General features: G+C 41.1%; 1 protein-coding gene and 1 long non-coding RNA gene across 4 annotated transcripts in view; one reads left to right on the top strand and one right to left on the bottom strand.

Annotated features, from left to right (window-relative positions):
- GCH1 (GTP cyclohydrolase 1) overlaps nt 1–18,211 on the bottom strand; it is a 49,398-nt gene extending 31,187 nt beyond the window's left edge. For all 3 annotated transcript variants that reach the window (XM_030319162.1, XM_030319160.1, XM_030319159.1), the window contains exon 1: nt 17,736–18,211. In XM_030319162.1, the coding sequence (XP_030175022.1) occupies nt 17,736–18,075 (340 nt within the window). In that variant the 5' untranslated portion in view covers nt 18,076–18,211. The remainder of the gene's footprint in view (nt 1–17,735) is intronic.
- Nucleotides 18,212–18,428: 217 nt separating this feature from the next.
- The window catches only part of LOC115516482, a 60,435-nt gene continuing 52,054 nt past the window's right edge, over nt 18,429–26,809 (top strand). Inside the window, exon 1 of the long non-coding RNA XR_003969560.1 lies at nt 18,429–18,690. This is a non-coding gene — a long non-coding RNA (uncharacterized LOC115516482). The remainder of the gene's footprint in view (nt 18,691–26,809) is intronic.

The following is a 26,809-nucleotide window of genomic DNA, read 5'->3' on the forward strand; positions in this document are numbered from 1 at the left end:
GGGTTGAAGAAGAGAAGTGTCAAGGTACCTGCCAGCTCAAGAGAACAGACAGAAAGAATGGCTTGATACCCAGAGGCTGCCAGAGCCCAGAGCTGGTGCACATTGGTTGCAAAATACTGTTTTACCAACTATTTATTTGGTTTATATGAGGAAAAATTCTGTAATTTAATGCTACTTTGACCTTTACTTTTTGAAATGAAACTGGAACAGTTCAGGGGAAAGGAGAATCCCATTAAATCTTCAAACTAATAAAAAGGCTTGAGGAAAAAAAAAAAAAAAGAACCTCTCTATAGAAGTTTATCCTAGGAAACCAGTAAAGAATCGCTTTTACAAACCAACCACAGTCTTCAAATCTTCAAGATCCACATATTTTATGTCTCTTGGTGTGATATGGTGTGAAGAAAATAGCATTCTTGCTAAAATGGTTTTCCTGGAATTTAATCAAGCCTTTAGACCTAACTTCCACTTCCAGGAATATGAAAGAGATAGAAACAAGTTAAATGAAAACAAGAAGAAAACAAGCAGACAAATCCCAAAGGTGGAAGATCTTATAGGACAACTGAGAATTGGATAAATCAGTGTCACAGGGTGGGGGAGAGGAAAACAAGAAATCTTCTAGATTAAAACCTAACAATCAAATATAAATGTATGGATCTTGAGTGGGTCCTAGCTTAAACAAGTCATGAGTAAAAGACATTTGGGGCAACAGAATTAGGTATTAATTCTACTGTTATGAATGTAGATTAGGTATTAAAACATATGAAGAAATTAATAGTTAATTTTGCTAAGGACACTGTAAGTGGTTAAGAAGAAAAACACTTTCTAAGGTGAGATTTCACCTCTAAATACAGGTCTCTGATTTGTTCTCTGTAAAATAGACCATGCCAATGTGGCAAAATGTTAATTTTGAATCTAGGTAGTAAGTACATAGCTGTCCATTATACAATTTTGTCTATGTTTGTGTTTGAAAATTTTATATAAAAAAATCAAAAGTAAAATAAAATGTCACAATCCTGACAGAAAACACTGTTTCCTTGTTATTACTGTGCTACCAAATAATCCAACAATCCCTCTTCTAATTGATATGAAACCTTATTAACAGACTAACACCTCAAGAGCTAGTAGGACTAGCAATTGCTTTTTCTTCTACAAGTATCTACAATACTCCTGAGGAAAAAGTCCTTAAATAAGGGCTTTGTCTAATCCAAGGGGCCATAGGTTAGAAGACCACAGCATGAAGAACGTTTTCAAAAATGTGTGTGACAAGAAAAAGAGAGAGATGTGTTACCATAGAAACTTCTGTGTGGCTTAAACATTCCAAAGGAAATCAGCACCCCTAGCAACGAAAGAAGCCTGAGATTCTTAGTAGGACCTCACCTGTCAGCTGCTGGAAGTCAACACAGCGAGCGATGAGGCAATACTGACAAGCACACCCATAGTACAAAGACTCCTAGTCCAACTGCCCCTCCCTGTAGACCAGACCCAGAAAGCCTTGCAAGGGACTTGTCTAGGGTCATAAACTACTTAGTGGGGATGCTGTGACTAGTCCAGACTAGTTGTTCTTCCCATTATACCAGGATGAGTTTGTTGATGCACTAAAATAGTTTAAGAAACACCAAAAGGACCTTGGGATTGTATCAGTGAACACAGTTTCTAACACACTAACTATAAAGCTGAAACACTTGACTGTCTTATAAAGTACTGCACTTGTGGGGTGCCTGGGTGGCTCAGTTGGTTGAGCTCCCAACATCGGCTCAGGTCATGATCTTGCAGTTTGTGAGTTTGCTGACAGCTCAGGGCCTGGAGCCTGCTTCAGATTCTTTGTCTCACTCTCTCTCTGCCCCTCCCCTACTTGCACAAGCACTCTCTCTCTCTCTCTCTCTCTCAAAAATAAATAAACATTAAAAAAAATTTAGAAATAATAAAGTACTTCACTTGTAAAGAGCCCCACCCTCAAATTATGTTGGTGGTGGAGGAATAGAAAGAAATGGATATCAAAATGAAAGCAAAAAACAGCATGGAATAAGCATGACCTCCACTGAGACAAAGCAAGGGCACTAGCAGCTGTAAGCTGTAAGCTAAGCACTTTGTGCTGCTGAAAGGCAAGTTGTTCCTGGTGGCGATCAGTGGCACACCTCCAGGATTGCCTGTGCATTAACAAAATATTTAATATATATTAAATACATACATATATATATATTTAATGTTTTTATTTATTTTTGAGACAGAGAGAGACAGAGCATGAGCAGGGGAGGGGCAGAGAGAGAGAGGGAGACACAGAATCCAAAGCAGGCTCCAGGCTCTGAGCTTCAGCACAGAGCCTGACGCGGGGCTTGAACTCACGGACTGTGAGATCATGACCTGAGCTGAAGTCGGACGCTTAACCGACTGACCCACCCAGGCGCCCTCAAAAGCACTTATATTTTGAAGGGGTAGTCAATAAGTTCTTTGGCAAAGTCCCCAATATCAGTTAAATTCCAGCACCTACCACCTCCGTTGCTGCTCATGAACCACTTACCATAAAATAGATACGATTGCATTTGAAGCTATGTTATTAAGAACTTCCTTGTTTGGGACATTTGTCAATGGCCTCTGTTGAACTGGGTTCTGATTCCTACTTAGAAAAATAAACACTCATCTATGTACATAAAACATATCATACCTCAGAGCAAGAATCATATGTTCCTGGCAAAGCTCTTCACTGAAACAGCACTTGGACCAACTGGATCTCAAAAGACTTCAATGCAGAAACTCAGCAATGGGCAATTTCCTTACCTAAAACTGCTTTGTTGTTCAGACTCTAGAGAGGCAATGGCTGTTAATAAATGGGTGGTGGGGTGGGGATCTTCATGGTGAGCAACCAAAACCAAAAAAAGATAGTGAAAAAAAAAATTAGAGGAAGAGAACAACAGATAAAAAGGGCCAAATATTTCAGACAAACAAGGCTTGGGCAGAATGTCTCCCTCGATCTACAGCTCCATTGTGGGAAGAGACACAGTGGTTCTTCAAGCTAGACTGCGCACTAAACTAAAATACTAAACTGCCTCTCATGAGGGGACAGTGATGCAACAGAAGGAAAAAAATGCAGGCAAGAGGATGGAATACTACAAAACTTCAAATCATGGTGAGGAAAGACCAGAAAAAATCAGTTAAGTATTTCAGCAGGAAGTGATCTATTCAATTTAGTAAAATTACACTGGCAGTAATGGACTGGAGCAGAACAAGCTAGGCGGCAAGGCAACCAGTTAAGAAGTCACTGTACTACAGGGTGCCTGGGTGGCTCAGTCAGTTAAGCGTCCGACTTTGGCTCAAGTCATGATCTCACAGCTTGTGAGTTCAAGCCCCGTGTTGGGCTCTGTACTGGCAGCTGACAGCCTGGAGCCTGGTTCAGATTCTGTGTCTCGCGCTCTCTCTCTCTTAAAAATAAATAAACATTAAAAAAAAAAAAGTCACTGTACCTCTGGTAAGAGATGACAAAGAATCAGAAGTGAAGACAAAGTCTAGAGATACTCGAGAAGTACAAGAGCCAGGACACGAAGCACAGGTAACCAAAGAGATTAATAAGAAGTTAGAATCACAAATAAACCAACCAACCAGATTATAAAGACTAGACCAAATAGCCCAACTAGCAACATGCATTCAAGTAAAGTTCATAGAAGGGCTGGGTGGCCAAATGGACTTTTAAAACATTAGGGGTGCCTGGGTGGCTCAGTCAGTTAACCATCCAACTTTGGCTCAGGTCATGATCTCATGGTTTGTGAGTTCAAGCCCTGAGTCAGGCTCTGTGCTGACAGCTCAGAGCCTGGAGCCTGCTTTGGATTCTGTGTCTCATTCTCTCTCTGCCCCTCTCCTGCTTGTGCTCTGTCTCTGTCTCTCAAAAAAATAAATAAATGTAAAAAAATTTTTTTTCAAGTGGCTAAAATGGTAAATTTTATGTTATGTATATTTTACTACAATAAGAATCAAACAAATAAAAAAAAAGAACATACAACATGCAAGTGTATCCATTTAGATAAGGTTGCAAATATACAGTAGGGAACACAATTTGGATAGATTAGCACAGATGGAACATAATTATGTTGTAGTATATTTGCCTAATTGTTCAAGGTGTTAAAGTAAGTTTGTATCTCTGAAATTTATATACCTGGTGGTTATAGATAAAATTACTTTTAATGAAATATTATTTATAACTGCATTTAACAGAAGGTACAAGCCCTAAAAACTAACATTTAAAACAGAAAAGTTCCTTGGGGCGCCTGGGTGGCGCAGTCGGTTAAGCGTCCGACTTCAGCCAGGTCACGATCTCGCGGTCTGTGAGTTCGAGCCCCGCGTCAGGCTCTGGGCTGATGGCTCAGAGCCTGGAGCCTGTTTCCGATTCTGTGTCTCCCTCTCTCTCTGCCCCTCCCCCGTTCATGCTCTGTCTCTCTCTGTCCCAAAAATAAATAAACGTTGAAAAAAAAAATAAATAAAATTTAAAAAATAAAATAAATAAAACAGAAAAGTTCCCAAACAATAAAATTATTAAAAGACTCACATATATAAAATACAAAATGGCCACAACACAATTCAATGTGCTTTAAACAAAATATATAAAATTTTGGTCTTCAGATATCTCCCTCAAAGGATGAAATAGGGAAAAGTTTGTTATAATCCACCTTAGAATTGAACACAATTTAGCTAAGACTTTTGCATTATTCATGAATTCCCCTAATCAAAAACTTCATGAAATCTCTTTCAGTCAGGGTAGTAAGAAATGCCTCAAACATAAATCTACTTGGCTCTCTCCTTGCTAGAATTCAGGAAGAAAAGCGGATTCCTATGTATTATGATCCTCACATATAAATGGATCTTCATATAAAATTGTAACATAGGCACTTTAAACCTGAGGGGGCATGATGTCGATTAGAACATGAGCGCTGTAGTCACAAATACCTCGGTTCTGCTCCGTGACCGCTGGCAAGTGACAGCATGTACCTCCTCAGTTTCCACTTCTTTAGAATGGGTCCAACCTTCAAGTTGACAGGCGTATCATGTGAGATCACACGTATACCACCTGGCCCACCTTCCCAGAGTTTTGGGTTCATGCTTTTGTCTGACACCTAAGGGTTTCACTCAGCAACATCCAGCATCCAGCATGTTGATGCCTTGATACACATCAAGGGGAAACTCACTTGATCCTGCCAGTCAGAAAAAGATACCTCAAAATTTTGTTGTTTTCCAGAATTACTCCCTAACATCCTAGAAGCTGGCTTCTGACCACATTAAGCTATAGAAACTACTAACATCATCCCCTTCAAATCTCAGTCCTCATGGCTAACGCGTACAAAATGTCTATAGAGCTTCCTGTATGGCAAGCATTGCCCTTACCACTTTTTGTGTACTAACTCATTTCATCCTCACAATAACCCTATAAGATGCATGAGTACTATTGATAGCTCCATTTTACAGATGAGGTAATTGAGGCATTGCTCACAAATAACAGAATTTGAAGCCAGGTAATCTGGCTCAAGTTTACACTGTCTCATGACCTCTAGTTTTTGTTCCTTGTCTCTCTTAAAACCATTTTCTGCCAACACACTGTTGGATCTCCTGCTTCTGATATGTCCTTTTAAGACTGTCTGCTGGCTGGCACAAAAACAGACACACAGACCAATGGAATAGAATAGAAACCCCAGAACTAGACCCACAAACGTATGGCCAACTCATCTTTGACAAAGCAGGAAAGAACATCCAATGGAAAAAAGACAGCCTCTTTAACAAATGGTGCTGGGAGAACTGGACAGCAACATGCAGAAGGTTGAAACTAGACCACTTTCTCACACCATTTACAAAAATAAACTCAAAATGGATAAAGGACCTAAATGTGAGACAGGAAACCATCAGAACCTTAGAGGAGAAAGCAGGAAAAGACCTCTCTGACCTCAGCCGTAGCAATCTCTTACTCGACACATCCCCAAAGGCAAGGGAATTAAAAGCAAAAGTGAATTACTGGGACCTTATGAAGATAAAAAGCTTCTGCACAGCAAAGGAAACAACCAACAAAACTAAAAGGCAACCAACGGAATGGGAAAAGATATTTGCAAATGACATATCAGACAAAGGGCTAGTATCTAAAATCTATAAAGAGCTCACCAAACTCCACACCCGAAAAACAAATAACCCAGTGAAGAAATGGGCAGAAAACATGAATAGACACTTCTCTAAAGAAGACATCCAGATGGCCAACAGGCACATGAAAAGATGTTCAGCGTCGCTCCTTATCAGGGAAATACAAATCAAAACCACACTCAGGTATCACCTCACGCCAGTCAGAGTGGCCAAAATGAACAAATCAGGAGACTATAGATGCTGGAGAGGATGTGGAGAAACGGGAACCCTCTTGCACTGTTGGTGGGAATGCAAATTGGTGCAGCCGCTCTGGAAAGCAGTGTGGAGGTTCCTCAGAAAATTAAAAATAGACCTACCCTATGACCCAGCAATAGCACTGCTAGGAATTTATCCAAGGGATACAGGAGTACTGATGCATAGGAGCACTTGTACCCCAATGTTCATAGCAGCACTCTCAACAATAGCCAAATTATGGAAAGAGGCTAAATGTCCATCAACTGATGAATGGATAAAGAAATTGTGGTATATATACACAATGGAATACTACGTGGCAATGAGAAAAAATGAAATATGGCCTTTTGTAGCAACGTGGATGGAACTGGAGAGTGTAATGCTAAGTGAAATAAGCCATACAGAGAAAGACAGATACCATATGGTTTCACTCTTATGTGGATCCTGAGAAACTTAACAGGAACCCATGGGGGAGGGGAAGGAAAAAAAAAAAAAGAGGTTAGAGTGGGAGAGAGCCAAAGCATAAGAGACTGTTAAAAAACTGAGAACAAACTGAGGGTTGATGGGGGGTAGGAGGGAGGGGAGGGTGGGTGATGGGTATTGAGGAGGGCACCTTTTGGGATGAGCACTGGGTGTTGTATGGAAACCAATTTGTCAATAAATTTCATATAAAAAAAAAAAAAGACTGTCTGCTGGCTCTTCTCTCATTCTTCTTACTATCTAAATGCAGACATCTTCTAAAGTTTTAGGCCACCCATCTCCTATCACTATTGTGAGGAGCCCAGGTACTCTCCTCGCTTCAGGTATCAGCCTTATACTGATAATTCACAAATTTAAATCTCTGGCCTTAAACCATAATGCCATCTCTTGGCTTATTTAACTCACTCCCTCTTCCTCTGTACAAATGCAAATCTAACCACCCTCATCTAAAAATTTGCTCCAGTTGCTTTTAGTGCATAACAAAACGCTCCAGAATTTAGTGGTGTACAACGATTTTATTATGTCCCTGGATTCTGTGGGTCAGGAATCCAGACAGGACACAGAGAAGATGACTGGCCTCTATGCCTCAATGTCTGTGGCATCAGTGGAAATGGCTGGGAGTTGGAATTACCTGGGGGAATCTACTCCCCTGTCTATTTTTCAATACTAGCTGTTGGGGGAGACCTCGGGTACAGCCATCAGCCACAACACCCACCTGTGGTCACTCCATGTGGCACACCTTCCTCACAGCATGTCTGTGGCCTTAGGGCTCCAAAGCGTCCCACAGTCTTAAAACACTTCTCAATTAATCCAATGTTACAGTTTTTCCTCACCATAAAGAAGGACTAGATGAAGTATCATGTGCTTTCTCACATACCTTCTTAATTCTTAGAAGAGCCCAGGCAAAGCAGGTATTACCACCCTTTACAAAAAGGGGAAAACGACAAAGTTTAGAGATATACCAGTAATTATACAGATAGTTAAAAGACAAGATCCCATTCAAACTCAGTCTCTATGTAGTAATGATCACAACAAAGATCAAGCTCACAAATATGTATGTCCAACTATTTTTCTCTAATTTCAGGGTAAACATTTTCGGTTACCAGATTTTTCTTGTTAGCTAGCTAGTTAGGAATTTGAAACAACTTTGCCATGATACTATTTTTTTTAACGTTTTATTTATTTTTGAGAGACAGAGCATGAGCGGGGGAGGGGCAGAGAGAGAGGGAGACACAGAATCTGAAGCAGGCTCCAGGCTCAGAGGCACAGAGCCCCACGCAGGGCTCGAACTCACATGCTGTGAGATCATGACCTGAGCCGAAGTCGGACACTTAACCGACTGAGCCACCCAGGCACCCGCCCCAATATTATTGAATTATCTATTTGAAAATAAATGCACATACCTCAGAAATCAAAAACTGGAAATGGTGAAAAGTCTTGCTTCTACTCTTATCTGTTACCCCAGTTCATATTCCTGATGAACATGTAAGCACTTGTGTATCCTCCAATTCTTAATACGAATATAAACAACATGTAACTATGCCCCCTCCCAATTTTCCCTACAAAATATAACTCCTCTGCATAATTTAGCCACTCTAGGGGCCTAGACATTGAGGTTGCTTCCACATTCAACGCTACAGTGATGAACTCTGAGCATATGTCATTTCGTGTGTACAAGTACCTAAGATAAATTCCCAGAAGCAGGATTTTCAAGTAGAATATATAAGTTTATATATGACAGATGTTGCCAAATTATCCTCCATAAGGATAGTTACCCTTTCAACAGCAGTATTTGTTTCTCCATCACCTTAATAACATAATAGGGTATCAAATTTCTGAACTTTTGACAATCTAACAAGGAAAAAAATGTATCTTGGTGGGAGTCTGTGTGCATTTCCCTTATTGAGGGTGAGGTCAAGCATCTTTCCAACTGTTTAAAGATTCTTTGTATTTCCTGGCCCTTGAACTGTCTGCTTACGTGTCTTCCCAATTTTTCAATTGTGTTTCTGGCCTTTCTCTCACGTTAATTTTTAGTATCTCTTTTTATATTAGTGTGATTATCCTGTCATCTCTGATAGGAATTGTAAATATTTCCTCCCATTCTGTCATTTGACTTCATTTGTATTGGTATTTCATATGTGAAAATTCATAGTTTTTATGTAAAGTTTAATTATTTTCTTTTATGGCTTCTAGACTGAGTCACAACGAGGTAGATATCCACTGCAGAATTAAAGAAATTAACAACCTATATATTTTTAAGCTTTATTTTAAATACTTTTAAACTTACTAAATAGTTGCAAAGATAGCCTAAAGCATTCCCCTATACCTTCTTTATAAAACTCCAGTCGACAAATCCAAAAGGAATTAAAGAACCAAACATCATTATTTTGCAACTTCTAATAATTACTGAATGGCTGGTAACACCTAAAGTTGATCAACTGTAACATCACAAAAAAGATAGACAACTAGATTATTTAGCTGCTTCCTGACAGAAGCCCATGCCACACCTCTGAATTATTCTTGACTAAGTTTAAGAGTTATTTTCAGTGTGGGGGCAGCGAGGCATACCTCTAAATCTACTAGTATATAAGCAATACAGGAGCTAAAGGAACATGTTAAACTAAATCATGAGAAAATAATGAGCAAAACCCAGAATGTAGGAAATCCTATAGGACAGACGACCCTGTTTCTTCGAAAAGTTATTAGGGGATAAAAAGGAATATCAAACTGTAACAAACTAAAAGAGAATTAGACATTTATCAAATATAATGTGTGAATCTTGCTTGAATCCTTATTCAAAGAAACCAATTTGTAAAGAACACCTGTGGGAAAATCAGAGAAATGTAAACACTGGTTAGATATTCTAAAGTAAGGAATTTATGTTAATTTCAAGCATAATATTTTTAGGTTTTTATAATTTAGATATAGTGAAGTATTTATCAATGAAATGACATATCTGGGATTTGCTTTAAAATAAGTCAGTGATGGAAGGTATAGGAGGCAGAAGGGATAACACAAGATAACCTATGTTTATGTTAACAGTTGAGGCTACGTAAAAGGCACTTGGCAGTCAGCTCGTTATGTTATCCTAATTTTGTGTACATTTGAACACTTATATAATATCTTAAAAACTGGTTACAATCCTGACAGATTTTCTAGAGATCCTTCCTCATGATAATTTTTATGTGCCAGGGAAACAGGCCAGTCACTTCAATACCTTGAAATAATATGTTGGTTGACTGTAACAGTTACCTCACCAAACAGGTGAGTTTCTGTAGGTGCAGGACTCTATGACTCTACAATATGTCTAAAGGGTGTCCTCTGGCCTAAAGTATTCAAGAGATGCAGTCGGAATAACTTGTAGCTTCTTTCATAAAGAAAAATCCTCTGCATTTTTCTTTAGTGTATAAAACAGCCAGTATTATGGAGCACCTATGTCTGAGCATTGTAGAAGAAAGATAAGAGTTAAGAAGGGGCCTTTGTCTTTATGAAATAAATTCAAACATTCATCAAGTCGTCCACATGTGCTGGGCAATTTGCTAGGGATTCAATAATGAGTACAAACAGTCCCTCTTCCGCAAAAGAGTCTTTTAAAAAACTGCTACTGAGGCTATAATCAGACAAAATTCTAGTGAGTAAATGTCCTCTCAGCCCTGACTATAACAAATTTACCTCAGTTCACAAAATCTTTGATCAGCCCAATCCAAATTATCCCCTAATTACCACAAACTGAATAGAGAATGTAGAACCGTAGGGAATGTATTCATTTATATAAACGGGAATTAGGAATGGTTCATATAATCCAGGACTCATAATCTAAGATTCATCAAAGATTAGATAGTTGCCCTCTCCTGGCAAATTTTAATACTGCAGTCTGGCTCAACCTAATACTGGGATCAAATTACAGGGGTATACTGCAAATAAATCAGTGCGGGAATACCCAGCCATGAAGGAGTTTCAAGAGCTGAACAAAGAAAACAGCAATTTTTTAAAAAGGAGAGGGAAGGGGGTAAGGGGGAGTTAAATAAATCAGTAAAATATTATTAATAAAATTAAACAGAATGTCAGAGATTAGGACTCTTATTCTCTATCATCCTCCCAACACTGCTACTTTCAAGATAGGATCTTGGACAGGTCCTCTCTGTAATTTCAGTTTCCTTACCTATAAAATGGGAATAATATCACCTACCCCCTAGGGCTCTTGTGAAGGCAACAAAGGTTATGCATGTCAAGGACTCAGCACCTAGTTAAATCCTCAGCAGTGTCTGTTGTTATTCAGATGTCAGCTCAGGCTTCCCTGCTTCTATCTCCCAACACAGATAAACTCCTCTGCTAAGTGCTCTCCTTGAGCACTCTTTATCCTTACATCCCTCTATCAGTAATCACACACACACACACACACACACACACACACACACACACACACACAGGTGATTCTGATGAATATCTGTTTTTGTCCAAAAGATTGTAAATTCCATAAGGGCAGACACTCATCCTGTGTTCCTAGCATTCAGTGCGGGGCCTGGCACTCAGCAAATTTGTTAATTGAAACTGTAAAATTGCCAGTCTTTTGAATAATCATATTTAGCACTGGTATAGGTATAGGTTGAATTGTGTTCCCTCCCCAAAAAGATACCTTGAAATCCTAAACCCTCATACCTCAGAATATGACTTATATGGAAATAAGCTAATTACATCTGCAATTACTGTAACTAAGACGGGGCATACTAGACTACAGTGGACTCAGTCCTAGGTGACTGGTATCTTTAAAAGAGGAGAATTTGGACAGCAACAGAGGCAGGGATTAGAATAATGCGAGCAGACAAACACTGAGGATTGATAGCTACCACCAGAAGCTGGGCAGAGGCAAGAAAGTTCTCCCCACTACAATTTTCAGAGGGAGTATGGATGCACCCACACCTTGATTTTGGACTTCTAGCCTCTAAATAACAGAGCTCTATTGTCTCACAGTTCTAAACATCCCAATTTGTGATACTTTGTGTCAGCCAATGAAACTAAGAGAAGTATTAATTTGATGGCTTTGTTTGGTATTTAAAGGTATGTATAGGGATTTTTTTTTTCTCCAAGGCCAGAAAAATTGTTTATAGATAATATATATTTTTTTATTTTTAAAAAAATTTTTTTTCAACGTTTATTTATTTTTGGGACAGAGAGAGACAGAGCATGAACGGGGGAGGAGCAGAGAGAGAGGGAGACACAGAATCGGAAACAGGCTCCAGGCTCCGAGCCATCAGCCCAGAGCCTGACGCGGGGCTCGAACTCACGGACCGCGAGATCGTGACCTGGCTGAAGTCAGACGCTTAACCGACTGCGCCACCCAGGCGCCCCTAGATAATATATTTTTAAAAGAAACCATTAGGGCAAGTTTTTCCCGTCTATTCTCAATGACTTCTTAATGGCTTTTTAAAAACATGCTCATTTTTTTTTTAATGTTTATTTATTTTTGAGAGAGACAGAGAGAGGCAGAGAAAGAGAGGCAGAGAGAGGGAGACAGAGGCTCCGAAGTGGGCAGCAGACAGCAGAAAGCCCGATAAGGGGCTCAAACTCATGAACCCTGAGATCATGACCTCAGCTGAACTTAACCAACTTAGCCACCCAGGCTCCCCTTTAATGTTTATTTATTTATTTTGAGAGAGGGGGAGAGTGTGAGCAAGGGAGGGGCAGAGAGAGAGGGAGAATCCCAACGCTGTCAGCACAGAGCCCGACAAGGGGCTAGATCTGACAAACCAGGAGATCATGACCTAAGCCAAAATCAAGAGTCGCTTAACCAACTGAGCCATCCAGGCACCCCCAATGACTTCTTAACAGCTTTAATCAACTTTGACTACTCCCCAATTCCAGTCATATATTCCAACAGCCTCATTATTTTTAGTTCTTTATTCATAGTACTCTTTCTGGCAATAAACAGAATTAAGTCCTACATAAGTATTCATTAGCAAAATAAAACAAAAATCATTAGTGAATCAAGATTTATTTTATTTTTTTTTAATTTTTTTTTCAATGTTTATTTATTTTTGGGACAGAGAGAGACAGAGCATGAACGGGGGAGGCGCAGAGAGAGAGGGAGACACAGAATCGGAAGCAGGCTCCAGGCTCTGAGCCATCAGCCTAGAGCCTGACGTGGGGCTCGAACTCACGGACCGCGAGATCGTGACCTGGCTGAAGTCGGACGCTCAACCAACTGCGCCACCCAGGCGCCCCGTGAATCAAGATTTAGATGAACTACATACATCCAAAAATAGCACCTCAATGATGAGATTAAGTTTTCTTTAATATACTTTCTTTTTTTTTTTTAATTTTTTTTTCAACGTTTATTTATTTTTGGGACAGAGAGAGACAGAGCATGAACGGGCGAGGGGCAGAGAGAGAGGGAGACACAGAATCGGAAACAGGCTCCAGGCTCTGAGCCATCAGCCCAGAGCCCGACGCGGGGCTCGAACTCACGGACCGCGAGATCGTGACCTGGCTGAAGTCGGACGCTTAACCGACTGCGCCACCCAGGCGCCCCTCTTTAATATACTTTCAAACTTGGGATGTAAACTCACCTTTCACCCACGATATGGGAGGGATAATAAAAAATTTGACTTTCTGTCCCCATTCATACCTTATAAATTGTTACAATTTTTAGTTCTTCATCAGTCTGATTTGTTAAATCACAAAAATCTATGATTCAAAAAGAAAAAAAACAAAAACTTTTCTAAGTGCTAAGCACATTCAGCACGAAGTGGCTAAGACTCATTTTTGTATAAACAAAGTATCTAATTGCCTTGTGTTATCTTTAAGGAATATATATCATCTTGCAGTGAAAATGATTGAGGCAGGGACAAGACTCCTCAACCCTGGCGGGTTAAGAAGTTCATCACCTGTGGTACCATCTCCTCATGCTACATTATACACATGCTCAAAATTTGGGACACGGTCAACTTGATTTATAAAAACTGCTTTGGCATCCTGGATAAGACAAGCTAAAACCTACTTTAACTAAAAATGTGACAGAAGAGTCAAGACTCTTGAGTGTTCTCATAAATTCATAAAGAGGACAATTGATGGGACAAGTTACATGCACTTAACCTTTAGTAGATAATGTTATTTTAAGAATTATTGCCATTTACACCCAGGAGGGCACAGGGAATAGAAAGGGTCAGACACAGACAGGGACAAGACGACCAAGAACCCCAGAGAATAGTAGAGCCTCCAATGTAATTAAGGTTCTGAGTAAAATATAGGAAAGATCCCTTATTGAGAAAGGAGACATCATCAAGCTAAACTCTGAATACATACAAAAACTAGGATGTGGTTAAATGGAAATGGGACAGCAACAGATAAAGATGAACTGGTCTAAGAATCACCATGTGATGCCAGATTCAAGAGAGAGCCAGTTTCTGGGAGAGGTGACAGTATCTCTTTCAGAACTCCCTCCCAGGCTACAAGTTAAAGCCCAGTGGTGAACAATAACCAGGAGGCTTGCACAACCCTCACATAGTCCCATCCCCGCTGATCAAAGATGTACCCATGGTAAGGTACACACTGGAATGTAGAGGAAAGGTCATGGAGAGAAGGGGCAGTGCAGGGAGAAATGACAAATTCCCCAGAACACCAGAATTTAGCATCGGTCCACTCAGGAGAAACAAAAAATAATTCGGAGAATAATTTGGGGAATTTTCTATTTTACAACACTGAAGTCAATACCATTAACCAGGAATTAATATAGACAGATATAAAAATACAGAGTATCTTGTTTACAAGCATATAAAAGTGAGAGTTTGAAAGAAGTTTGTTTCTATCCAAAACAATTTCTAGTAGTCACTGACTTATGCTCTCTAAAGAAATAAAAATTAGAGATTGTGCAGAATTGTTTTATTAGTCTCTGCCATATTTGCTACAGACTTAAAAGTCTCCTTCCTTCTCTCTCCCACCTAGGCTGGCCCACGATCTGGACCACTGCCATTTGAAGTTTATTCCTTTAAGTTCAGCATCATCCTCATTGTCCTCTCCTCTCCGTCTTCTGTACCTCTAAGAAATAGATGTTAATTCCTTAAGTATGATCCCTTAGAGGCTTTCAAACTTTTGACCACAACCCACAGTTCAGAAATATATTAACATCTGGAGCCAGTACACACCAAAAAAATATACCTCTAAAGCGGACTCAGAAGCTCCTCACAACTTGTATCCTTACTTCATGTTATAAACGCATCTTTCCCATTCTACTCCACCTACTTCATTTTTTTTAAATGTTTATTATTACTGAGAGAGAGAACGCAAGTAGGGAGAGGGGCAGAGAAGGGGAGGGACTGGGGGAGGGGGGCGGACAGAGATTCCGAAGCAGGCTCCACACTGACAGCATCCAGCCCGATGTGGGACTCGAATTCACAAACCATGAGATCGATCGTGACCTGAGCCGAAGTCAGATGCTACACTGACTGAGTCACCCAGGCGCCCCTCCACCTATTTTTTTAAGTTTTTTTAAAATTTATTTTGAGAGAGACAGCAAGCAGGAGAGGGGCATAGAGAGAGAGGGAGACAGAATCCCAAGCAAGCTCTGAGCTATCAGTGCAGAACTGGATACAGGGTTTGAACTCGTGAACTGTGAGATCATGACCTGAGCTGAAATCAAGAGTCGGGTGCTTAGCCAACTGAGCCACCCACGCGGCCCTACTTCACCTTTTTTTAGTGCTGGTAACCCAATGGTTAGGTCACAACTCACAGTTTGAAATACTTAGTAGATAAGACACAAGATAGCAACATAAGAAAGGAAGTAAGAGTTCGGCATTCAGGCTGTGGGAATTCAAACACCAGCCCTACCACTTGAAGCTGTCAACCTCTCTACCTCAAGGTCTTTATCATGGGGATAAGAGAACAGTGTTTATCTCAAAACTAAGGATTAACCAAGACTCTCCACAGAAAGCACTTAAAGCATCAAAATATTCAATTAATGGCTGGTAATAATTCTTAAATGGTCTGTGGACTTTTTTCATTATGGTAAAATACACATAAAATTCATCATTTTAACCATTTTAAAGCGTACGGTTCAGTGGCATTTAGTACATTCACAATGTTGTACAAATATCACCACCTCTCTAGTTCCAGAACATTTTCATAACCCCAAAAGGAAACCCATTAAGTAGCCACTCCCCATTCTATCCTCCTCCCCAGGCCTGGGCAACCCCTAATCTACTTTCTGTCTCTAGGTCCAGAGACGTTTTTAAGTAATAAATTAACATTTTACTGAAACAATTTTCTAAGGTATACGGAAGTGTTCTTTGGATTCATTAGCCCTACGGCTCATGAAACAAACTTCTGCTCACCATTTGTTTAAATAAACCTTGTGGGTTAGGTAATTGTGACCTGTCTTTGGAGTCAGAAACCCCTCCTGTGAATTTGGAGAGATTCCCAAAGTCTGACCCGTGTTATGGAGGAGACTGTATTCAGTGTCCACAAGAGACAGAATGAGCAAGACCCTAAAAGAGGTTTCTTCATTACCTTGTGGAAGATCACCGAATGACAGAATATTCACCAAATGCAGACTGCTTATTCTTCAGTCTCTGCATTTTGAAATTCTGCTCTTGAGTCTCGGAAATTTTTCCATCAAGAGGTAAAAAAGTGAACTTGGACACAGAACTAGAGGCCCATTTCTTGGCTTTAGTGTGTAGTATCATTTCCTTTTGGGGCCCCACCCCTCTCTCACTGATTTCCCACCCTTCCTTTGGGGTGTGGAAGACTGGGCAAAAAATAACTTTGTCCTTCCCAGGATCTACTGGGTGAGTCGCCGGATACTTGATCAAGAAAATAACAGGGACAGGGAGTTACTTTGCAAAGCAGCACTGTTATTCCTTGAGACATGATGAAGGCAGAGACTTCTCAGGCCAAATAAATAAATGTCACTAAGAGGCACAGAAGATTTGAACTGGAAAACAACGTCCTTGGTCCCAGTTGCAGAAGTCAGACTATATCTTTCTCTTTTGTGAAGACCAACACCGTTCACCCAGCAAATAAGCAGTGAAGTCCTCATTTTCCATTCTCCCTACCCATCCCCTACAGCTTTCTGGCCTTCTGGGTGAAAGCCTGACCCGCCTCAAGCACGGATAGCATTGGGCAAACCCGGCTTAGAGGTACTCCGATTCCGGGTCCCAGAGCTCAGCAAACCTTCCCGACTCCCAGGGAAGAGCTCTATGGCTTTTGAGCTTTTACAGTGGGGGCGGGGCTTCAAACAGCAAACTAGCCCGAGAAACCTCACGCCTCAAACCCTGGGAGCATCCTGAGATGGAGTTAACTTGATGTGGACACAAACTACACCTTTCCGAAGACCCGGGTGCCCCCTGGCAAGTCAGTGAGAGTGCGGATCTCTGAGTTTGCCACAAAGGATCACCCCCAGCCTCCAAGCAGACGAAGCCGAAGTTTCACCCCAGATCTATCAAAGAGTGAGACCTCGAGAAAAAGACCTGGGAAGCCCTCCCTTCCGCAAGCGCCAGGTGATCCTAATCCTGGCAAGTGTGGGTCCAGCACGTGCTTCAAGCATCCGGCCCTGGACGCTCAGGCAAAAGGGGCTCCAGCCGCCCACCTGGCAGGGAGCTCAGTGACCGCGGTCCCAGCGCCCCGAGGCTCAAGGAGACGGCTGCGCGCAAGGCAGGGAGGACCCCGCAAGGACTGCTGCGCGGACCCTTGGGGAGGAGAGGCTGCTGCCTCCCTGGGCGCCAGAAATGCGTCCCGCGCAGGGCTCTCTCCAGCGGGGCCAGCGCAGAAGGCGGGGTGCGGAAGGGACAGCACTCGGTTCACTCCGCCAAGAGTGAAGCAACTCCGGAAACTTCCCGGAGCCGGCGCGCGCCTCCCGCCGCCACCTACTCGGCGCCCCGCAAGCCAGAGCAGCCCGCGCCCACGCCGCGGGCGGGCGCACTGACCTGAGATGGTCTCCTGGTAGCCCTTCGTGAAAAACTGCATGGCTGTGGCCGCCCTCCAGGGCGTCTTGAGCAGTCCCTGCCGCTGGGGGTCCTCTCCTAGCGAGCGCAGGATAGACGAGTAGGCGGCCGCCAGGTTGGGGAGGTTCAGCTCATTATCCTCCTCGCTGCGGGGCCGTTCACCCTTCCAGCCGTCCGCCGGCTGGACGCTCTTGGTTTCCGGCCGCGGCGGCTTCTCGGCCGGCCCGCTCGGCCCCGGTCGCGGCGACTCCCCCTCGGGGAACCCATTACTGCACCTGGCACCCCGCGGCTTGGCCGGCGCCCGCACCGGACCCTTCTCCATGGACCTGCCGCTGCCGCTTCGGAGGGACTCTGGGACTCTTCGGGGACTGCAAGTAAATTGCACCGGCGGCCGCAGGCAATAGGCTGTGGCCGGGATCACCTGAGGAAAGTAGGCGACCAGCCTGAAACACTCTTCAAGCCAGGGACAGCTGAAGGCTAGGAAGCGCGGCGGTGCCTCCTTTTTATGGGCTGGAGGCTCTGGCGGCGCCGCGAAGCGTTCCCATTGGCCGGAGCCTACGCGCGTCACGGCGCTCGCCCCGCCCCCTCGCCCGTCCTCTGCCCCGCGCCCGAGAGGGGGCGGTCCCGCGGGCTGGGCGCAAGCGGGGCTCGACCCCGCGAGCTCCGGAAAGGCAGCCGCCGGGGGCAGTGGAGCAGACCCGCGCCAGCCGGGAGGAGGGGGTTGCATCCCTCGGGTTGTGGCGGCGCGAACCGAATCCGGACGGAGGCAGATGTCGAGTGCTGGAACCTAGGCTGGGGGATGCACGCTCCGGGCGCCCGGCGAGCCCTCTCCTCTTCGGCAAAGAGAATGCTGCTCAGAAGTGCTCGTGTCCCCTCGCTGTAGGAGAGATGACCAAACAGGTGGGCTCGCCGGGGAAAAGACTGCGTTAAGCTGTCGGTAAGGAAACCAACTCTTACGCTTTTAGGGCGAGAGAATAATATGACATGACACTCTTGCGTTCGTTAGTTTAAAATATGGCCAACGCACCTGCCACCTACGAGAACCCACTCGCTGCTCTGAGGGAGAGTGTTGCACCAAGTGGACCTTACGTGAGTCCCTGTATCTAGGAGGATGGCATTTGTGATGGCCAGAACTTTGGCCCTGGAGAAGAATTGATTTGTAAGCGAGGAAAAGTTAGGACTTTCATTAAAAACCCATTTGCGTTCTGTGGGTATTTGGTACTGATCATTTTGGAGTGACGTGCTAAGCTCCTTTCCCCTGATGTTGGTACAAATTGTGAAACGTTATTGATCAACTGGACTCGTAACCAGTGACATCACCTTTGACTGTTTTCTTTAAGATTAAAAAATGTGGGGTTTTTTAATGGGCTTTTTATCCCCCCTCGCTGGGGGGATTATTTCTTAATGCCAAAGGTAGGTTTTAAACATGTGTCAAATTATTAACATGATTTGCTCCAGAGTTTCTCATGCTGACTTTCTGACATATATACAGGTATTTGAACAGCTTAGAATCAGACGAACCAGGAGGGAAGCCCTTGAAATTATTCTATACTGATATATAATATCAGTATTATATCATATTTTATGATGATTATATTTATTAATATTATTACTTATTTATATGTATTAATTATTTGTTAATATTATAATTATTAATTAGTATTATTGGAACAGGCGTAGCCCTGTTGTTAACATCAAGGAGGGAAATATGGAAATTACTTGGCCTCCTCAGCACCTTTAGTCTAAAATAGAAGTATTTGGGCGAATGTGCCTTTTAAAGATAATTGTTGAATTTCTACATACATTAAAGACCAAGATACATAAATCAAGAAACATGACCATCTCTTGGAAAACCTCTTTGTCATTCTGCTAACATTTTTGTAAGTCCCCCCTGCCCCCCCCCCATCAAATTCTTGCAACACTTTTTCCCTGTAAATGCACTGCCCACTGTCCACTGATATTTCCTGGTCAGAGTTATCCACTGGGTCTCAAACTGCTTCAGCATAGCTGCAGACAGCGTTAAAGAATGGTCTTGTAGGGGTACCTGGGTGGCTCAGTTGGTCGAGCGTCTGACTTTGGCTCAGGTCATGATCTCACGTTTGAGCCCCAAGTGGGGCTCTGTGCTGACAGCTCAGAACATGGAGCCTGCTTCAGATTCTGTGTCTCCCTCTGTTTCTCTGTCCCTCCCTGCTTGTGCTCTATCTCTGTCTCTCAAAAATAAACATTAAGAAAAAAAAAGAATGGCCTTGTATTTAACAAATGAAAAGAAAGATACCAAGTGAGGTACTTTTTTAAATGGAGGGATTCAATGAAGACGCTTTCAGTAAGAATTTTTTAATTTTTAGTGGCAATCTTTTTCCTTCCTTTAAAAACATTTGTGAACGTTAACTAATATCATATTCCCCAAAGACAACTTCTAATTAAATTTTTACCCTAAAAATTAACATTTTCTTATAAACACTGCTACTGAAGCATTAGCACTTTTGTTGCCAAATAATGCAAAATCTCCAGATTTGTTCGATAATATAATTAGTTGTAAAATGGAGGCAATGCCTTTCAGCCAAATGCCCAGAGGTAATATAAGGAAACTTTAAAATCACCTTTATATAAACAGTTTAACAGTGAAATGTAGGTACTTGGCAGGGGTAGTTACAAGTGGAAATGAGAGAAAAAAGAGGAATAAACTAAAATAGGAGGGACATGTTCCCAGAATTTATTAGCACAAAAAAGTGCAACAGTAAAACTATGTGCATTCTCAAGCAGGAATTGTAATGGCATGTATGTATCTAACCCAGTAAGGGACCCATTTTCACCTTGGACCCAACCTGGGAGTTGCTTTGTATCAAAAGGCCAAGGAATTTTTTTTTTTTTAATTCTCCCGCTTTTGGGAAAGTAGCAGAACAGAGAAACAGATGAGTGAGATCCACAGTATCAGAGATTGAATACTGCAGGGCTATAGAAATATATAGTCACTTGCCAAGGGTAGCAGGGAACTAATGTTAGGAATCTGTCAATGGTAACTGGAAAAAAGGAAATTTCTTTAAATACACTTGATGGTGATTGTATATTTGAGATTCAAACTTTAGAGGATATTCTTGCATAAGGTGGAAAAACACACAGGAAAAGTGTCCTTATTCCACTCCTAACTTCCAGAAATAGGACTATGGAATCAGTGCAATCCTGAGATGTCTCACGAAATCCCTCAAATGTCAGGAGAAGCAAACTAAATTGAGGCCTTTATCTTTCTTCTCTTCTGACTGAGGAGGAATGGGACAACTTTTGGAGAGAAAATGGAAGAACACAAACACTGAGCTGAGTCTCTGAGATGGAAGGAAGGATCAAGGGCTCCACGCTGACTTGAGGAAACTGTCCAAAGCCCAAAGGTACCTCACAAGGGTAGGGTAGACATACCCCAAATGTCACATATTCCTGGCAGGGGATCTTAGATACCATTTCAAAAGAACTACCACGTGCTAAAAACAGGGATACTAAGGAAGAGTACACTCTACCACAGATGAACACTGTCCCAACCTTCATAATCCCTTATAGAAGAAAGGATATATTACAGTCACCTCAAGTCCCCAACTGTAGCAGAGTCAGCAAAGCAAATGAGCTTCTGCAATAATGGGAAACACAAAGAAGTCACCCTCAATAATATCAGGAATGGATAGAACAGAGAAATAACATGGCAACCATGCAAACGTGTAACAGCCAAACTAAACTAAACAAGGGCGGAAATAAAACAGCACAAAGAAGACACAAACATAAAGAGTGCAACTGAGTAGGAAGTAAAGCTCATGGAACAGAAGCAAATTGCTCACAAATGTTTTATGCTATAAAACAAATTAATAAAAACATGGGTTCAATATGATAAAAAAAACCAAGATAATAAAATTGAAAAAGGAGTTACAGATCTAAGGAAATATATTGAGGACCATCATTATTATGGAATTTATTTAAAAGAACTATATATAAAATAGACACTGTTAAAAATTTAATTACTGGGACACCTGGACGGCCAACTCTTGGTTTTGACTCAGGTCATGATCTCATGGTCATGAGATCAAGCCCCATGTGGGACTCCACACTAGGCATGAAGCCTGCTTGGGATTCTCTCTCTGTCTCTCTTTCTCTCTCAAAAAGTAAAAAAATAGGGGTACATGGGTAGCTCAGTCGGTTAAGCATCTGACTCTTGATTTCAACTCAGGTCATGATCTCACATTTTGTGGGTTTGAGCTCTGCATGGGACTCTGGGCTGACAGTGCAGAACCTGCTTGGGATTCTATCTCTCCCCTCTCTCTCTACTCCTCCCCTACTCATGCATGCTCTCTCTCTCAAAAAACAAAACAAAACAAAAAACTAATAATAAATAAAAATAAAAATAAAAAATAAAATAAAAAACCTTAAAAAAATTAATTACTGACATGGAGAAAGGCAGGTGAATGAATGCAGAATAAGAGACAAAGATAAGAGCTATTAGAGAAGACAAAGATGATCCAGCATAAGAATAATTAGGGTTCTTGAAATAGAGAACTCAACAAATGGGAGGGACTATAGTCAAAAATATGATACAAGCAGATTTCTGTACTAGAAATAAACCCTTATATTTATACGCAGTTGATTTTCAAAATGAGTGCCAAGATGATTAAACAGGGTAAGGAGTCTTTTCAACAAATGATACTGGGACAATTGGATACCCTCTTGCATGTAGCAAAAGAAAGAACTTGGTGGTGGGGAGATGGGTGAAATAGTTGAAGGGGATTAAGAGGTATAAACTTCCAGTTATAAAATAAATAAATTACAAGGAAGAAAAATACAGTGTAGGGAATATAGTCAGTAATATTCTTTACTTTTTTTATTTTAGAGAGGGAGTGTGAGCAGGGGAAAGGGGCAGAAGGAGGGAGAGAGAGAAAAAAAATGTCAAGCAGGCTCTACACTCAGTGCAGAGCCCAACGTGGGGCTCAATCCCACAACCTTGGGATCATGACCTGAGCCAAAATCAAGAATCAGTCATTCAACTGACTGAGCCACTGAGGTGCCCCTTCTTTTTTTTAAGTAGGCTCTACACCCAACATGGGGCTCAAACTCATGACCCCAAGATCAAGAGTTGCATGCTCTACCAACTAAGCCAGCCAAGCGCTCCAAGTCAGTAATATTCTAATAACATATGGTGACAAATGGTAACTACAGTTATATGATGAGCATTGTCTAATGTATAGAATTATGAGTTCACTATGTTATACACCTGAAACTAATATAACATTGCATGTCAACTATACTTTAAAAAAAAAGAAGTTGGATCACTATCTCACATCATATACAAAAATTAACTCAAAATAGATCAAAGGCCTAAATGTAACAGCAAAAATTATAAAGTGCTTAGAATAAAACATAGGCATAAATCTTCATGACCTTGGATCAGCTAATTAGAAATGACACAGAATGAAAAGATGCTCAACATTACTCATCATCAGGGAAATACAAATCAAAACCACAATAAGATACCATCTCATACCTGTCAGAATTGCTAAAATGAACAACACAGGAAATGACATGTGGTGAAGATACAGAGAAAGGTGAACCCTCTTACACTGTTGGTAGGAATGCAAACTGCTTCAGCCTCTGGAGAACACTATGGAGGTTCCTCAAAAAATTAGAAATAGAACTACCCTAAAACCTAGCAATTGCACTCCCAAAGGATACAAATATAAAAATTCAAAGAGGTACATACACCCTGATGTTTATAGCAGCATTACCAACAATAGTCAAACTATGGAAAGACCTCAAGTATCCATTGACTAATGAGTGGATAAAGAAATGTGGTATAGGGGCACCTGGGTGGCTAAGTCGGGTAAGCATCCAACTTCAGTTCAGGTCATGATCTTACAGTTTGTGAGTTCAAGCCCTGTGTTGGGCTCTGTGCTGACAGTTCAGAGCCTGGAGCCTGCTTTGGATTATGTGTATGTCTCTTTCTTCTCCCCCCCTCTCTCTCTCTCTCTCTCTCTCTCTGCCCCACCCCACTTGCTCTCTGTCTCTCTCTGTCTCCCAAAAATGAATAAACATTAAAAAAAAATTTTAAGAAGATGTGGTATAGATACACAATGGAATACTATTCAGCCATCAAAAAATGCAATCTTGCTATTCACAATGATGTGGATGGAGCTAGAGTGTATTATGCTAAGTGAAATAAGTCAGAGAAAGACAAATACCATATGATTTCACTCATATGTGGAATTTAAGAAACAAAACAGATGAACATATGGGAAAGGGGGGAAAAAAGAGGGGGAAACAAACCACAAGAGACTCTTAACAATAGAGAACAAGCTAAGGGTTGATGGAGGGAGGTGGGGAGGTGGGCTAAGTGGGTGATGAGTATTAAGGAGGGTACTTGTTATGATGAGCACTGGGTGTCATATGTAAGTGATGAATCACTAAATTCTACTCCTGAAATCAATATTACACTACATGTTAACTAACTAGAATGTAAATAAAAATTTGAGAAAATAAATAAATGGCCATTTTTAAAAATGTTTTTATCATTTATTTTTGAGAGAGAGAGAGATAACATGAGCAGAGGAGGGACAGAGAGAGAGGGAGACACAGAATCTGAAGGAGGCTCCAGGCTCTGAGCTGTCAGCACAGAGCCTGACACGGGTCTCAAACCCATGAATTGTGAGATCATGACCTGAGCCAAAGTCGGACACTTAACCAACTGAGCCACCAGATGCCCATAAATAAATAAATAAATAAATAAATAAATAAATAAATAAAATGACTCACGAAGTAGAAGCAAAAAAGGGAAAAAGAAAAGATAAACTAGGCTTCACCAAAATTTAAAATATAACCCACAGAATGGGAGAAAATACTTGCAAATCATGTATCTAACAAGGGACTAGTATCTAGAATATATAAAGAACTCTAACAACTCAATAAAAAGACCAATAACCTAATATACAAATGGGCAAAGGATTTGAATTGACATTTCTCCAAAGTAGGTATACACATGACCAATAAGCACATGAAAAGATGCTCAACATTAGCTATCAGGGAAATGCCAATTAGGGCCTAAGTGAATATTACTTCACACCCCCTAGGATGGCTGTATTAAAAAAGATGATAACAAGTATTTCAAAGGATGTGAAGAAACTGGAATTCTTATACACTGCTAGTGGGAATATAAAATAGTGCAGCTGCATTAGAAACTGGCAGCTCCGGGGCGCCTGGGTGGCTCAGTGGGTTAAGCGGCCGACTTCAGCTCAGGTCATGATCTCGCGGTCCGTGAGTTCGAGCCCCGCGTCGGGCTCTGTGCTCACAGCTCAGAGCCTGGAGACTGTTTCAGATTCTGTGTCTCCCTCTCTCTGACCCTCCCCCATTCATGCTCTGTCTCTCTCTGTCTCAAAAATAAATAAATGTTAAAAAAAAAATTAAAAAAAAAAAAAAAAGAAACTGGCAGCTCCTCAAAAGGTTGAACACAGAATTCTCATACGACCCAGCAATTCCACAACAAGTAGAATCACAGGAGTAACAAAAACATGCCTGTACAAAACTTGCACATGAATGTTCATAGCACCATTATTCACAATAGCCCAAAAGTAGAAACAACCCAGGGGTGCCTGGGTGGCTCGGTTGGTTGAGCATCTGACCCTTGATTTCAGTTCAGGTCATGATCTCCTGGTCATGAGATCAAGCCCCCACATTGGGCTCTTTGCTGACAGCATGGAGTCTGCTTGGGATTCTCTCTCCTTCTCTCTCCACCCCTCCCCCACTTGCGCTTTCTCTCTCTTTCTCTCAGAGTAAATAAATAAACATTAAATAAAAGTGGACACAACTCAAATGTCCATCAACTAATGAGTGGATAAACTGTGATATACATGTACACTGGAATATTATTCAGCCATAAAAATGAAGTACTGATATAGCCAATAACATGGATGAACCTTGAAAACATTATACTAAGTGAAAAAAGCCGATGCAAAAGGCCACATATTGTGTGATTCTATTGTATGAAATACCTAGAATAAGCAAATGCATCAAGACAAATCAGATTAGTGGTTGCCAAGGCCTTATGGGACTAGGGAGTGACCACTAATAAGTGTGGGGTTTCTTTTTGGGGTAATGAAAATTTTCTGGAATTAGTGGTGATATTTGCACAACTTTGTGAATATATTAAAAACTACTAAACTGTACAGATTAAAAGAATAAATTTTATGGTATATGAATTATATCTCCATAAAAAAGGATATTCCTCTTAAAAACTAAAATACAATTTGCAAAAAATATGTATATATATCCATATATATATAATTTTCTAGAACAATATCTTCTAGAAAAATTTAAGACAGAATGCTTAACACCAAGCTGGATAAACTTCAAGAATAAGGACAGTTTCAAGGATAGAGTTTTTCAAGCATCCATGCAAAAAAACAAAACAAAACAAAACAAAACAAAAACAACAAATTGCCTAAAAAGGTTTGGGAGTAAGGACATAGGCTATCCTCCAGTTTTTCCACAGCAACAGTCATTGCCAAAAAAACAATACAATTTTTTTTCTGAAGGAGAAAGTTTTATAGCTTTAAGGAAAGTAAGTTATACCCACTCAAGAAAGCATTCAAAGACAAGGATACACTGCCTCAAACATGTATGAACTCAGAAAACACAATGTGTATATAAGTTCCTTACTGAGAAAATCACTTGATATGAGATCCTGCTAATTAAGAGATAATCAAAATAAAGAACTCAAGAATTAAGATGGTATGGTAAGCATTTAAATATAAAATCAATTTAAATTTTTTAAATATAAAAACAATTCTAAGTATAAAGCCAATGCTAAAACACCTAATATCACTGTCACAGAACAGAACATGAACAGTATGAACCTGGACAATATAAGAATAATACAACTAACCAAAACTAAAAATTGAAGAAAGGGAGATGGGCACAGTCTTCACCCTTCATTAAAAAGGGTCAGTAATACTATTTAAGGTGGTGGGACGCCTGGGTGGCTCAGTCGGTTGGACATCCAACTTCGGCTCAGGTCATGATCTCTTAGCTTGTGA

This window comes from Lynx canadensis, chromosome B3 (assembly GCF_007474595.2).
Source record: "Lynx canadensis isolate LIC74 chromosome B3, mLynCan4.pri.v2, whole genome shotgun sequence".
Lineage (NCBI taxonomy): Eukaryota > Metazoa > Chordata > Mammalia > Carnivora > Felidae > Lynx > Lynx canadensis.